The following is a 15,764-nucleotide window of genomic DNA, read 5'->3' on the forward strand; positions in this document are numbered from 1 at the left end:
TACATGCTTCCCTTAGGCAGTATTATTAGACGGTATTGCTTAAATTTTCATTGTTACGCAGATGATACCCAGCTTTATCTATCCATGAAGCCAGAGGACACACACCAATTAGCTAAACTGCAGGATTGTCTTACAGTCATTTTTGATCAGGATATGTCATTCAAAGCGCATATTAAACAAATATGTAGGACTGCTTTTTTGCATTTACGCAATATCTCTAAAATCAGAAAGGTCTTGTCTCAGAGTGATGCTGAAAAACTAATTCATGCATTTATTTCCTCTAGGCTGGACTATTGTAATTCATTATTATCAGGTTGTCCTAAAAGTTCCCTAAAAAGCCTTCAGTTAATTCAAAATGCTGCAGCTAGAGTACTGACGGGGACTAGAAGGAGAGAGCATATCTCACCCATATTGGCCTCTCTTCATTGGCTTCCTGTTAATTCTAGAATAGAATTTAAAATTCTTCTTCTTACTTATAAGGTTTTGAATAATCAGGTCCCATCTTATCTTAGGGACCTCGTAGTACCATATCACCCCAATAGAGCGCTTCGCTCTCAGACTGCAGGCTTACTTGTAGTTCCTAGGGTTTGTAAGAGTAGAATGGGAGGCAGAGCCTTCAGCTTTCAGGCTCCTCTCCTGTGGAACCAGCTCCCAATTCAGATCAGGGAGACAGACACCCTCTCTACTTTTAAGATTAGGCTTAAAACTTTCCTTTTTGCTAAAGATTATAGTTAGGGCTGGATCAGGTGACCCTGAACCATCCCTTAGTTATGCTGCTATAGACGTAGACTGCTGGGGGGTTCCCATGATGCACTGTTTCTTTCTCTTTTTGCTCTGTATGCACCACTCTGCATTTAATCATTAGTGATCGATCTCTGCTCCCCTCCACAGCATGTCTTTTTCCTGGTTCTCTCCCTCAGCCCCAACCAGTCCCAGCAGAAGACTGCCCCTCCCTGAGCCTGGTTCTGCTGGAGGTTTCTTCCTGTTAAAAGGGAGTTTTTCCTTCCCACTGTAGCCAAGTGCTTGCTCACAGGGGGTCGTTTTGACCGTTGGGGTTTTACATAATTATTGTATGGCCTTGCCTTACAATATAAAGCGCCTTGGGGCAACTGTTTGTTGTGATTTGGCGCTACATAAAAAAATTGATTGATTGATTGATTGATGGTGAAAGAAACTTTTGTATTTCTTCATAATTGATGTAAATAAAGTCCAAGACATATTCATTGACTTGGAAATGTTCATGTTTCCATCCTCTGACTTTTCTGAAGAAAACTGGCAATAAAACTGGTTATTATTTACAGGTTTGATCAAGTTTTAGAGATTTGCTTTCAGTTTGAGTTTGAGGAAGTTAATTTTAGAAATTTTTATTCTTTTTTTTTCTTTTTGTATTTCTTGTATTTAAAATGGCATAAACAAATTAAAATGTGTGAAATTCCAAGTGTTCCAATATTTTTGGAGGGCACAGTATCATAACCTTATGATGAGTGCAAAATGAGTGTGGTATGATGACGGTTTTGTTTAAGAATGTTTAATTTTCACTGTTGCTGCACTTTGTGTCAAATCATAGTCATATTGTATATCATATTGATGTGAAAATTCAGTAAGGTATATCTTCTATTATACATTCCACATCTAGGGTGGAACTCTACTAGTGTTTACTAAGGTACACCTAAATATCTTAAAATAAATAAATAAACAAATAAAAAATAAAAGAGTAGAGCCACTTAGGTGGCTGGTCTTGAGAACCATGGATGGTAGGTTGAAAAGCTTTTATATCCCATGGGAGCTCTCCCTACCCATCTAAGTGGCTCAAGAATATGGACAGCATGTATATACGTGACATAATACATGACAATATATATGCCAATATTGAGATATGATAATTTGGCCATATTGTACAGCCCTACTGTCAACGAGCTGAAAACTTTGAATATTGATTTACATCAACATTTTAAAAAATGCTTAAAGTGGCAGGGGGTTAAGAGGGCTGTAATTAGGGGGGTCAGCTGAAAAACAAAAAAAGAAAAATGCTTAAAAAGGTGGGGGGTCTGAAGCTGAAAGGTTTTGGTCATGCTGGTGCTCCCAAGAACCATTTAATGAAAAGGTCTGAAGGACCTAAAGGACATGGCTAGATGGCAAGGAGCTTTTCCAGGCATGTGAGAGGCAAATAAAGAAAAATGCTTAACCCTCCTGTTGTGTTTATTTGTCAGGAGCAGGAATGCTGTTCCTGGGTCAGTTTGATCTTGTGCATGTTTAATTATCCAAATGATGGCTCAAACCAAGAAAAAAAAATCCTAAGAAGCAGTGTGAATATTTCATTACCAACTCCATTACTAACTATTCTATCAATATTTAGTGCAATAGTGTTCCTTACCTGTAATTGTTCAATTACCTCTAATGGTTCAAATAGGTTAATTCACTTGTTTTTCATAAAGAAAATACATGTTCAAACTTTTTTTAATGTTTCACCACTTTATTACTTTTGAAAGACCTACATACAAAACACAATTGTTTTACATAACATTGAAACCTAACATTTAAATTTTGTTTTACATACATGCACAGTTTGTGAACCAGAAATGAACAAAATCGCAATACAACAATACGACAAACAAACAATCGCAATATGAACGTGGGTGTGGGTGTGTGTGTGTGTGTGTGTGTGTGTGTGTGTGTGTGTGTGTGTGTGTGTGTGTGTGTGTGTGTGTGTGTGTGTGTGTGTGTGTGTGTGTGTGTGTGTGTGTGTACATCTATACAGCACACGAATGACATGTCATCACACTGTGCTCTGTGCAAATGAATTTTATATGATATAAACATGCAGGGGGTGGTTGCAAATATGTGAGATTAACCATTTTCATATTATACGAGGTCTGTCCGTAAAGTATAGGTCCTTTTTATTTTTTTCAAAAACTATATGGATTTCATTCATATGTTTTTACGTCAGACATGCTTGAACCCTCGTGCGCATGCGTGAGTTTTTCCACGCCTGTCGGTGACGTCATTCGCCTGTGAGCACTCCTTGTGGGAGGAGTCGTCCAGCCCCTCGTCGGAATTCCTTTGTCTGAGAAGTTGCTGAGAGACTGGCGCTTTGTTTGATCAAAATTTTTTCTAAACCTGTGAGACACATCGAAGTGGACATGGTTCGAAAAATTAAGCTGGTCTTCAGTGAAAATTTTAACAGCTGATGAGAGATTTTGAGGTGATTCTGTCGCTTTAAGGACTTTTCACGGTGCGAGACGTCGCGCAGCACTCTCAGGCAGCGTCATCAGCCTGTTTCAAGCTTAAAACCTCCACATTTCAGGCTCTGTTGATCCAGGACGTCGTGAGAGAACAGAGAAGTTTCAGAAGAAGTCGGTTTCAGCATTTTATCCGGATATTCCACTGTTAAAGGAGATTTTTTTAATGAAAGACGTGCGGGCGGATTGCAGCGTCGGCTCGCAGCCGCCGCGACGCTCCGTCACAGGAAAAACACCTCTGTTGGAAGCCTTAAGGACAAGTTGGAACATCTCCAGCTGATAAACAATTTCTCATATACTCACTCCACTGAAAGCCATCAAAAGCCAACTGGATTTTAACAAATGGTTATCAACACGGAGGTGTTTTTCCTGTGCCGCCGCGCTGCGTCGGCTGCGTCCCGACACGCGGACCCGTCCGCACGTCTTTCATTAAAAAAATCTCCTTTAACAGTGGAATATCCGGATAAAATGCTGAAACCGACTTCTTCTGAAACGTCTCTGTTCTCTCACGACGTCCTGGATCAATAGAGCCTGAAATGTGGAGGTTTTAAGCTTGAAACAGGCTGATGACGTTGCCTGAGAGCGCTGCACGACATCTCGCACCGTGAAAAGTCCTTAAAGTGACAGAATCACCTCAAAATCTCTCATCAGCTGTTAAAATTTTCACTGAAAACCAGCTTAATTTTTTGAACCATGTCCACTTCGATGTGTCTCACAGGTTTAGAAAAAATTTTGATCAAACAAAGCGCCAGTCTCTCAGCAACTTCTCAGACAAAGGAATTCCGACGAGGGGCTGGACGACTCCTCCCACAAGGAGTGCTCACAGGCGAATGACGTCACCGACAGGCATGGAAAAACTCACGCATGCGCACGAGGGTTCAAGCATGTCTGACGTAAAAACATATGAATGAAATCCATATAGTTTTTGAAAAAAATAAAAAGGACCTATACTTTACGGACAGCCCTCGTATGTTCATTACACTAATTAAGGCAAGCAGAAGAAGTTTCATACAGAAAATAAATACTTTTAACTATTTTTGCTATTTGCTATTTTTGCTTTAAAAATGGGTCAATTTGACCAAAACATAACAGGAATTAAAACAGGGCCTGAGGATGCGGAGGCCCCCCAGAAGCTGAAAGGTTTTTGCCATGCTAATGCTCCCCTGAAGCATTTACTCAAAATCAAGTCTGAAGGACCTAAATGACATGGTGAGATGCTGACGAGCTTCGCTTGTTCATGTCCACGACATATGCATATTATAATTCATAGCACAGGATACAAATTTTTGCCATTACAAAAGTATAAAATTCCTTTGCCAAGTGCATTGACAAAACTACATGCCATGAGAGACCCTCTTTTTTGGACATGTTGCTGATGATCGTCTGGATAATCCTTTTTGTCTTTGTTCTGGAGCACACTGCATCCAGAACAAAGATAGGATCCAGAAGAGGATAAAATGTGTGAAACCAAATGTTCCCATACTTTTGAGGGCAATTGAGAAACACTGAGGAGCAGCAAAAAAAACAAACAAACAAACAAACAAACAAACAAACAAAAAAACATATTTGGAATACTCATGGATCTGGCCAAAATACACTTTCCATAGTGTAATGGTCCAATCCAGATGCTTCTGAGCCCATAGAGGATGATGTTGCCTTTGGACATTCTTAAGGGCCCCTTCACACATAGTGAGTAAGTAAAAATAAGTAAAAATCAGGGCGAATTACGACGGAACAGCTTGTATGAGTGAACCACGAAGACATCGAGCCGACTGGCAGGCATGAAAGAACCTGCTGTGACGGTTTCATGCATATGATGATGTCGTCCACGAGCGTGCATAAAACCGTCACAGCAGGAACACAGTGCAAGGGGTTGGTAAGGTTAGACCTTACTTGTGTGAAGCACGCTGACGCAATTTTGTTGTGATTTGGGGATATATAAATTAAATGAACTGAAATTGAAATTGAGCAGTTGGAGCATGTGTAGCTACATCACGCAGCTGCTGTGAAAAAAAAAAATATGCAAGCTCTGATTGCCAGCCAGAAACTTTACCACTGTACGACCATCGCTGTGCTGTAAAAGGTATGGAAAAATAAATAAAATCATCAAGGACATAAAGGTGGTTTTTTTTTAAGAGAAAAAAGTGCAGTGGTAACTGACCAAATGGCGTTTGCTAAGGCGTATTTCTGCAGATACATGACTGAAAGTGGAATATTTGTCACACTGTTGGCTTGTCATATAGTCCTGTGGCGCACCGCTCACAGGACACGTGTCTTGTGAGATAGGCATGGCATTCAGATCACCTGCTGCGTGTCCACATGAACTGATGGTCCATTTCAGCTGGGACAGCCTATCAGTGTGCGAGCTCTCCAACCAGTCGCAAAAGCGATACATGTTTTTATGTATTTCCACATGAGGACTCACACAAGCACAGCTCCTGCTGTTGACAGCCAGCCACGCCCCCTGTCCGGTCAGTGCACAGACCAAGGTGTCACCCTGTGATCAGATGAGAGGTGCTTCGCCTTCTGGGGGCTGAACCACAGGCACACATGTTGCGGGGAGTGGGGGGGGGGCACACAATTCACCCGCACAGGTGTTGTGGGGGGAGCTGCCACTCTGGCATGCTACATGTGTTCTCGGCAACTCCACAGTCGTGGGGGCACTTAGACAAATTTCACTGTCAGCTCGACGGTGATTGTCTGCTGACTGTTGTCCTGTTAGTAGTGCGAATGGTCACACATATTCTAAGTGCCAAGCAAGCTGTGTTAGGTGTTTGTGTGTATCACCTGGAATTTGGCCAACACCTTCCGCAAGAGGGCTCAAATGAGCTCTCACAAGGCCCACTCTGTCTTTCAGCAGCTGGTGTCCACAAATAATTGTAGCAACAGGTGTACAAGGCATTGGAGGCAGTTCCAATTTTACACATATTGCATATGATTCCTGCTTCATGCACTATTCATGCGCAATTTGACCACATTCGTACTATGTGTGAAGGGGCCGTAACATCAGGCTTCTTTTTTGCACAGTAAAGTTTTAAGTGCCATTTATGAATTTAACTACATACGAGGTCTGTTAGAAAAGTATTGGACCTTTTTATTTTTTTCAAAAACCTGATGGATTTGAATCACATGTGTTTGCATTAGCAAACCTTGAACCTTCGTGCACATGCGTGAACTTTTTCACGCCTGTCAATTGCGTCATTTCCTGGTAAGCAGCCTTTGTGTAGGACGTGTGCAAGAAGGAATGACTGGAGCAGCGCCGCATCAAATTTTGCCAGAAACTGGGCGACAGCCAGGTTTGTATTGTATTGAGGCATGTATTCATTTTATAATAATAATAATAATAATAATAATAATAATATAATCCCGATTCCAATGAAGTTGGGACATTGTGTAAAATGTAAATAAAAACAGAATACAATGATATGGAAATCCTCTTCAACCTATATTCAACTGAATACACTACAAAGACAAGATATTCAATGTTCAAACTGATAAACTTTATTGATTTTGTGCAAGTATTTGCTCATTTTGAAATGGATGCTTGCAACATGTTTCAAAAAAGCTGGGACAGTGGTATGTTTACCACTGTGTTACATCACCGTTCCTCCTAACAACACTCAATAGGTGTTTGGGAACTGAGGACACTAATTGTTGTAGGTGGAATTCTTTCCCATTCTTGCTTGATGTACGACTTCAGTTGTTCAACAGTTCGTGGTCTCCATTGTTGTATTTTGTGCTTCATAATGCGCCACACATTTTCAGTGGGTGACAGATCTGCACTGCAGGCAGGCCAGTCTAGTACCCACACTCTTTTACTATGAAACCACGCTGTTGTAATGTGCAGAATATGGCTTGGCATAGTCTTGCTGAAATAAGCAGGGATGTCCCTGAAAAAGACGTTGCTTGGATGGCAGCATGTGTTGCTCCAAAACCTGGATGCATCTTTCAGCATTGATGGTGCCATCACACATGTGTAAGTTGTCCATGCCATGGGCACTAACACACCCCCATACCATCACAGATGCTGGCTTTTGAACTTTGTGCTGGTAAAAATCTGGATGGCCATTTTCCTCTTTTGTCCAGAGGGCACAACTTCCATGATTTCCAAAAACAGTTTGAAATGTGGACTCATCAGACCACAGCACACTTTCCACTTTGCATCTGTCCATTTGAAATGAGCTCGGACTCAGACAAGGTGACAGCGTTTCTGGATGTTGTTGATGTATGGCTTTAAATTTGCATGGTAGAGTTTTAACTTGCTCTTGGAGATGTAGGGACAAACTGTGTTAACTGACAGTGGTTTCTGAAATGTTCCTGAGCCCACATGGTAAGATCCTTTACACAATGATGTTGGTTTTTAATGCAGTGCCGCCTGAGTGATTAAAAGTCATTGGCATTCAATGTTGGTTTTCAGCCTTGCCGCTTACATGTAGAAAGTTCTCCAGATTCTCTGAATCTTCTGATTATATTATGGACTGTAGATGATGGAATCCCTAAATTCCTTGCAATTGAACATTGAGAAACATTGTTCTTAAACTGTTGGACTATTTTTTCATGCAGTTTTCACAAAGTGGTGATCCTCGCCCCATCTTTGCTTGTGAATGGTTCAGCCTTTTGGGGATGCTCCTTTTATACCCAATCATGGCACTCACCTGTTTCCAATTAGGCATTCTTTGAACATTCATTAAATTTCCCAGTCTTTTGTTGCCCCGTCCCAACTTTTTTTAAACGTGTTGCACCCATCCATTTCAAAATGAGCAAATATTTGCACAAAAATAACAAAGTTTATCAGTTTGACCATTAAATATCTTGTAGAACAAAGCCCTTCTGTATCACACAAGCAAGTCTGGTGCAACCAGATCAGACTTATTTGTAAAAGAGAAAAAAAATTAAAATTTTTCAGTACTTATTTCTGTGTTGCACCAGGTATTTTTTTCTCTTATTAAATATCTTGTCTTTGTGGTGTATTCAATTGAATATAGGTTGCAGAGGATTTGCAAATCATTGTATTCAGTTTTTATTTACATTTTACACAATGTCCCAACTTCATTGGAATTGGGCTTGTCATAATAACAAACATTTTATATAAGACTTTTAAACAGAATTGCAAAGTGCTTGACAAGAGTTAAAACCACAAGTTAAATATGACTAGAGAGCATAACAATGCAAAGTAAAATGGGTAATAAAATCAACCAAGAACTTGAACAAAGAGAAATGTGTTATGTGGGCCGCTGAAGAGGAGGTACTGTTGGCCCACCATCACCAGAGGGCGCCCTGCTTGGAGTGCGGGCTCCAAGCACAAGAGGGCCAGACCCAGAAGAAGTGACAGCTGTCATTCATCCTCTGCACCAGCTGTCACTCGTTCATCATCATCATCATCACCATAAAGGCCGGACTGCAACTCCACCTCCTCGCCGAGAAATCGACTACCGAAGAGGTAATTTTCTCTGCTGACTCATACGTTGAGTAATAATCTGAACTTCTGTTGCAGCCGTTTTCCTGGTGCTTTCCTTATCTGTGGGATTGGCGTTTGGTGTGACAGCGACGGCTTCGCCTCACACCCCAAACCAGATAAGTGGATTAAACAGGAGCTGCACGAGTGTGTGATTGGAGGTGGAGGTGCTCCCTCCTAACTGTGTGCAGACTGTGGATTACTGAGTGTGCGGACTCACACTCATTCATCTTGTCTTTGCTTTCTGCCAGCAGTACCAGGGTCGACAGCCGAAGACAGAGGCCACCTGGGGACTCGGGACTTGGCGCCTCCGGTGTTCTTCAGACCGTTGGTGGTGGAAGCCGTGTGGGGGGTCTTCTATCTTCGAGCCTGCCCACACGTCACCTGGTGTTAATTGACTTTGCAAATTTTGTGTATTTAGTTGTGTATTGTCACAACATTAAATTGTTACTTTTTGGCTTATTCATTGTCCGTTCATTTGCGCCCCCTGTTGTGGGTCCGTGCTACGACACCTTCCCAACAAAATGGCCACAAAGAAGGGTACAACAATAAAAATACAATGTTAAAGAATTAATAAATGTAAATAAAAGCAAATTTAACAAATACATCCATGTATGCACAAATATGTGCAAACCACAAAGGCTTTCAACCGTAAAAAACTTTTTCAGACAATTTAAAATAACCTAATGATGTTGTGCCACTGGCTTCAATGGGTACAGAGTTCCAGGGTGTCAGAAAAGGCTCAATATCCTTGTGCCACAGACCAGCAGGACTTTTTCTGCAGATCTCATTGGTCAAGAGAGCACATACGAATTTTGTAGACATTAAAGTGCACTGAGACATATTTCAGACACATAATTTGGGGCAAGTCCAGTGAAAGCCTTAAAAGCAAGGAAAATAATTTTTAACTCACTTTGGTTTTGGTGATCAGTCCAGCAGCAGCATTTTTGGACCAGCTGGAGATGATAGAGGGAGCCCTGACTAATGCCAAGTAAAGTAAAGTGCATTCCAATAATCAAGTCTAATAAATAAAACATAGACCACTTTGTAGAAAGCATAAGTGGATAAAAATTACTTGATTTTGGAGATCACCTTTAGCTGAGAAAAGCAGGCAAATCTGATCTTGGCCCAAATCACACAGATGGACAGATGCATGACAGATAGACAAAACAGCACTCAATGCTAGGAAATGGAAAGGCTAAATATGCCATAACTAGAAGTTGGTGAGGTAGACACAGCAATGATCAAGGTCAACGTCAGACAACCTAAATGTGTTTAGGCTGGGAGGGGCAGGGTTGGAAGAGACACACACAATAATTATCAAATGTCAGTGACTGGAAAAACCAAATGTGATTAGTACAGAAGGGGCAGGGTCAAAAGACAGCGAGATAGACACACAATGATAGTCAAAAGTCAGCGACCAGAAGGGACCATGTTTGGTTTGGCCAGAAGAGAAAGAGAGACAGACACGGCAGTTCTCCTGGTTGCAGGAAGGGGACGGGATTACATCAGCCATATAAGGTTTGACTGGAAGGGGTGAAGGGGAGCGGTTATACTCAATAATGTCTTTCCACTTTAAACTGTGACCACTAAGCCAGGGGCAGATCCAGGATTTTGTAAAAGTTGGAAGAGAGGGTGGATTTGTGAATGTGTCTCGATTGCACATCCCTCGGGGGTCTGGGAGCATGTCCCCACCCAGAATTTTAGGTGCCATTTCCTGCATTTTGGTGAATATTTCACCATAAAATGCAATTATAGAGAAAATATACTTTATAATGGCAGCACGGTGACTTAGTGGTTAGCACTGTTGCCTCACGGCGAGAAGGTCATGGGTTCATTTCCTGTGGCCTTTCTGTGTGGAGTTTGCATGCTCTCCCTGTGTTTGTGTGGGTTTCCTCCGGGTGCTCCAGTTTCCTCCCACATCCAAAGACATGCGGGTTAGGTGGATTGGAATCTTTAAATTGTCCTTAGGTGTGTGTGTGGGTGTGTCTGTGTTTGTTTGTCTGTTTTTGGCCCTGCGACAGACTAGCGTCCTGTCCTGGGTGTACCCCGCCTCACGCTCTATGGCTGCTGGGATGGACTCCAGCCCCCCGTGACCCTTAAATGGACTAAGCGGTAGAAGATGAATGAATACACTTTATAATGTGTTTTTTTTTTTTTTTTTAATTCATTTCAACTTGCATTGTACAATCTTGAATGGAATGCTATGACGTTATGATGACAAGTGACAGAAAACGTTTGAACTGTCTTTGGCTAAAAAGGTGAACAGGCTTGCTATACCTTTCTGAATCATGGTCTGGTACAAATTTATCTAGCTGAGAGCTGAGTCACTTGTTGCTGAATAGATAGAGCATTCAGAAACAGCATTCAGCAGGTGTTTTTTTTTTTTTTATTTATGGGGGGCACACTCCCCCCCTTCCTGGATCTGCCCCTGTATTAAGCTGTGGAGTGTCAGAGAGATTGCACAGAAGAGCTCACAAATGGAGGCACACAGATAGATGCAACAAACAGGTCAAGGGACCAGAAAGATCATATTTGGTCCTGCCAGAAGGGGCTGGGTCATAACTATATGAATATAACAGAAGACTGTTACAGAACTCCCATATTTGGGTAAAACATGAAGTGGGTGGGGCTCAAAGTGCCATCTTTCTGTGCCAAACTTTCAGAGGATGGGGCCAGAACTGTCATATTTTGTCAACACCAGAAGTAGGTAGGACCGGACACATCTTGTACGATCAAACGGTGTGGGGGTGGGGTGGGGGGATGTGGATGGGACTGGAAAGTGATTTATATGGTCTGAGGAGGTGGAGCTTGAAGGGTGAGCTCAATGCTTATTGGCTGTAACACCATCCATCAAATGTTTTGACAGAATTGCCGTTGTTCTCTCACAATATTGGATTTTGAAACCAAACTAACCAGACCAAAAGTATGCAAACGTAAAATTTGGCTCCGACCATGTTCCAACATTTAATTTCTTAAAACACTAAATTAATTTTTCTTCTTTAGTGCATCTTTCTTCCTCATCTCCATTTCTTTTCACTTCAGGTGACATTTTGTCTCAGGACCAGAGGTCCTCACTGCTCAGAAATAATTGGGTAGAATTACTCTGATTTTGATACACACTGTCCCTTGCCCCTTTGCTCTCTTGCTCTAGCTGAGTGCGGTGCCTCGTCAGTAGGAGCAGAAGGTGTCCTCCTCTCACCAAACTTCCCCTCCAACTATGATAACAATCATGAGTGCATCTACCGTATCACCACTGACAAGGGCAAAGGAATCAACCTGAAAGCTGAGAGCTTCACGCTGCAGGATGGTGACTATCTAAAGGTTTGTTCAGATAATTATTCTCAATGTTTCTCAATAATAATAATAGTTTGCAACACAATAGCAAGCAATGGCATCAAGCATAAATCTACGAAGGAGTATCCATGAAATTGGGCTGTTTATACATATTCATTGGTGGGTGTTGTATCTTTATTGTCTCCAGTCACTTTCAAAATCCAAAATGTATTTCTTAATGAAAAGAAGAGTCAACAACATAGAGGAGGAGTTTCCTCACATACCTCTGATGAAGCTTCAGTACCTGTGGATTCGGGGTATTAAGAATAGATAGGTTTACGTTGGTTATTTGCAGTAATATCAGAAAGATGCTAATTTTTTCAGTTTTAACAATTTTCTGATATATTCTCCAAATTTCTTTAAAAATCTCATACAACACATGAATCCTGCCTTTTTTTCCACTAACATTTAGGTCTCAGGTTCAGCACAAGTGATGCTTCCCAAATTGCATATCCATGGAGGCAAAGCTACTAAATGAACAGTAAGCTACATTTTGCACATTTAAAAGTGGCAATCCTCAGTGCACTTTAATTAATCAGCACACACTTAAAGTAAATCAGGCTGGAATTGTTAAAAAAAAATTAATTCCAGAATTATATATATATATATACGAGGTCTCTTAGATAATAAACCGACCCTTTTATTTTTTTTTAACATGCGATTACACCAATCATGCTTGAACCCTCGTGCGCATGTGTGAGTTTTTTCACGCGTGTCGGTGACGTCATTTCCCTGTGGGCAGGCCTTGAGTGAGATGTGGTCCCGCCCTCTCGGCTGAATTCCTTTGTTTCAGACGCTGCTCGAGACGGTGCGCGTTGCTTTATCAAAATTTTTTCTGGACCTGTGAGGAATATCCGAGTGGACACTATTCGAGAAATTAAGCTGGTTTTCTGTGAAAAGTTTAACGGCTGATGAGAGATTATGGGGTGTTTCTGTCGGTGTAAGGACTTCCCACGGAGCGGGACGTCCTGCAGCGCTTCCAGGCGCTGTCGTCGGCCTGTTTCGAGCTGAAAACATCCTAATTTAAGGCTTAATTCACCCAGGACATCGTGAGAGAACAGAGAAGATTCAGAAGAGGCCGGCATGAGGAATTTATGCGGACATTCCACTGTTTAAGGACATTTTTTTAATGAAAGACGTACGCGCAAATTTGCCGAGTCGTTTCCGTGACGACTCGGCAAATCTGTGTGCGCCGCGACAGGAAAAAACACCTCCGTGTTGAAAACCATTTGTAGAATTCAGGCGGCTTTTAATGGCTTTCAACAAGTGAGTAACTGAGAAATTGTTTAACAGCTTGGGCATGTTCCAACTTGCCCGTTAAGATTTCCAACGGAGGTGTTTTTCCTGCCGCGACCCCCTGCGGTCGGGTCCAGCCCGACATGCGACTCTGCCCGCACGTTCTTTCATTACAAAATGACCGTTAACAATGGACTGTCCGAATAAACTCCTCATGCCGACTTCTTCTGAAAGTTCTCTGTTCTCTGACGACTTACTGCGTCAACAGAGCCTGAAATGTGGAAGTTTTCAACTTGAAACGGCGAGACGCTGCCGCCTCGAAGCGCAGATCGCCGTCAGGCGCCGTGGACCGTCCTTAAAGCGACACTACCAGACCAAAATCTCTCATCAGCCGTTAAAATTTTTACCGAAAACCAGCTGAATTTATTGAATGGTGTCCACTCAGTTGTGCCTTACAGTTTTGAAAAAATTTTTATCAAACAAAGCAACAGTCTCTGAGCCATTCCTAAACAATGAAAAAAATCGACGAGCGGGTGGACGACTCCTCACTCAAAGACTGCCCACAGGCGAATGACGTAACCGACAGGCGTGAAAAAACTCTCGCATGCCCACGAGGGTTCAAGCATGTCTGATGTAATCACACGTGATTCAAATCCATATGGTTTTTGAAAAAAATAATAAGGTCGGATACTTTTCTAATAGACCTCGTATATATATATATATATATATATATATATATATAATTCTAATGCAATTACATTTTTTTCCATGAATCTGATTGGTTAATCATGTGAGATTTCAGACCGTATAATATCGGGTAACAGTGGCAAAACATTCGACCATTTCACATTTGGATGTATTACTCTGTGCCCTGACCGGTGTTCTGATGAGATGTCATTCCTGTCGAATATCATTCCAACTGTGCATGCATGCTCAGTATTGTCAGAACGCAGAACTGTCGATTTATGCGACGAGACACACAATTCAACAGAACACCAGCCACGCGCTGCTAGCTGTTAGTGCTGTTAGCTGAGAGCCGACGCTACTGCCGAAATGGGTGTATTTAAGCTACCATACGAAAGTATGGATGTGGATTCTGATACAGAATTACTGTTTCACATTTGATGGATTACTCCATGCCCTGACTGCTGTTGGAGCGATGCTGCCTCAGCTCAATGGTAAGCGTCGCTGACCGAATTACCTACAGAAAAATAAACCGTGCAAACGATGGAACTGAATTAGAATGGGAATAACCCTGTTGTGTCTCATGATTTGCAGACATTCATGCTGGTTATACGGTCACAAATTGGGTTTTAAAATTTCCATAATTCTAATTATATATAACCGAAATGTCATAAGTTGCAGGAGGACCCCTGCAGTAAAACAAACTGTTTCTTACCTCTTAAAACTGTATTTTCAAAAGTGAAAAAAATGCTAGTTCTTTTTGCATAAGTTCAGTACGTTCATTTATAAATGACACTTTAGATGGCTTTCTAATTTATTAAAAAAAATTAACAGAAAATGTATTTCAAAGGTTTTCACAGTGCTGTATGTTGCAGTCCAGACAAATAACACAAAAATTTCTAAACTCTAACTTGAAGACACAGGTGTAGCATTTGGTGTTAGTGAATTTGATTCAAATGCATTCATCAAAACTCAACAAGGTACTATATGTCATAGTTATTTTTACGATTATGTGCTCACTCACAGCCATAAAAAGTATATTTTTTTGCAGAACAGTGAAAAAACCTTGTAAATATAATAAGTCATTATGTTTGTATCGCAATTCAAAATGTCAAAATATCAAATGTGCCTGTTCTGCACCCAACCGCACCTCATTTTTAGTTCAACATGTTTACATGAGCACAAGTGGGACACAAGCACTAGGCATGAAATTGACAGCTGTGTGGGGCAGAAAATAGCAATAATTTTTGACACTAAAATATAGACTTCTTCATCAGAGGTCCAGCTGAAAATGTGAAATGTCCAAACATTTTCAGTACACAAATTTCTATAATTATAATGACAACTAAGTTGGATGGAAGTGAGCAATAAGACTTCCACTGGGGTTTATGTTGGTTTGTGTATATGATAGTGCCATTAACATCAATCACTGATATCACCTGTTCAGCTGTGCTTTTGTCTGTTGGAACACCTTGAGGTTAGAAGTGGAATTACTCAGATGTAGAATTTCAACATCCTACATTGTCTGGAATACAGCAGTGAGCACAGAGAAGCATGTAGATGGATGGACACTAGCATTAGCTGCTCCAATTACACCTCCTTCACCTCTGTTGTTGTACTGACTTTCTTTTTATGAACAATTGTCGACACCTTTGACAGCAACAGCAGCACTCTGGGAAATGGAAATAATGATGCTTTTTTCAAGTGATATCCAGTCACACACTTCTGACTGAAAAAGATGGTCTTTTGTTGGGGCTTGATGCATCATTTGTCTGTCTATGGGGTATTTTTGACCACAAACCTGAATTTCACCC

The 15,764-nt window shown here is 41.3% G+C and overlaps 1 protein-coding gene across 1 annotated transcript in view; it reads left to right on the forward strand.

Annotated features, from left to right (window-relative positions):
* LOC117503844 (CUB and sushi domain-containing protein 1-like) overlaps positions 1-15,764 on the forward strand; it is a 2,069,078-nt gene that overhangs the window by 1,401,971 nt on the left and 651,343 nt on the right. Inside the window, exon 24 of the mRNA XM_034163109.1 lies at positions 11,849-12,018. Coding sequence (XP_034019000.1) covers positions 11,849-12,018 — 170 coding nt within the window. The remainder of the gene's footprint in view (positions 1-11,848; positions 12,019-15,764) is intronic.

Source organism: Thalassophryne amazonica, chromosome 2 (genome assembly GCF_902500255.1).
Source record: "Thalassophryne amazonica chromosome 2, fThaAma1.1, whole genome shotgun sequence".
In the NCBI taxonomy this organism is placed as follows: Eukaryota; Metazoa; Chordata; class Actinopteri; order Batrachoidiformes; family Batrachoididae; genus Thalassophryne; species Thalassophryne amazonica.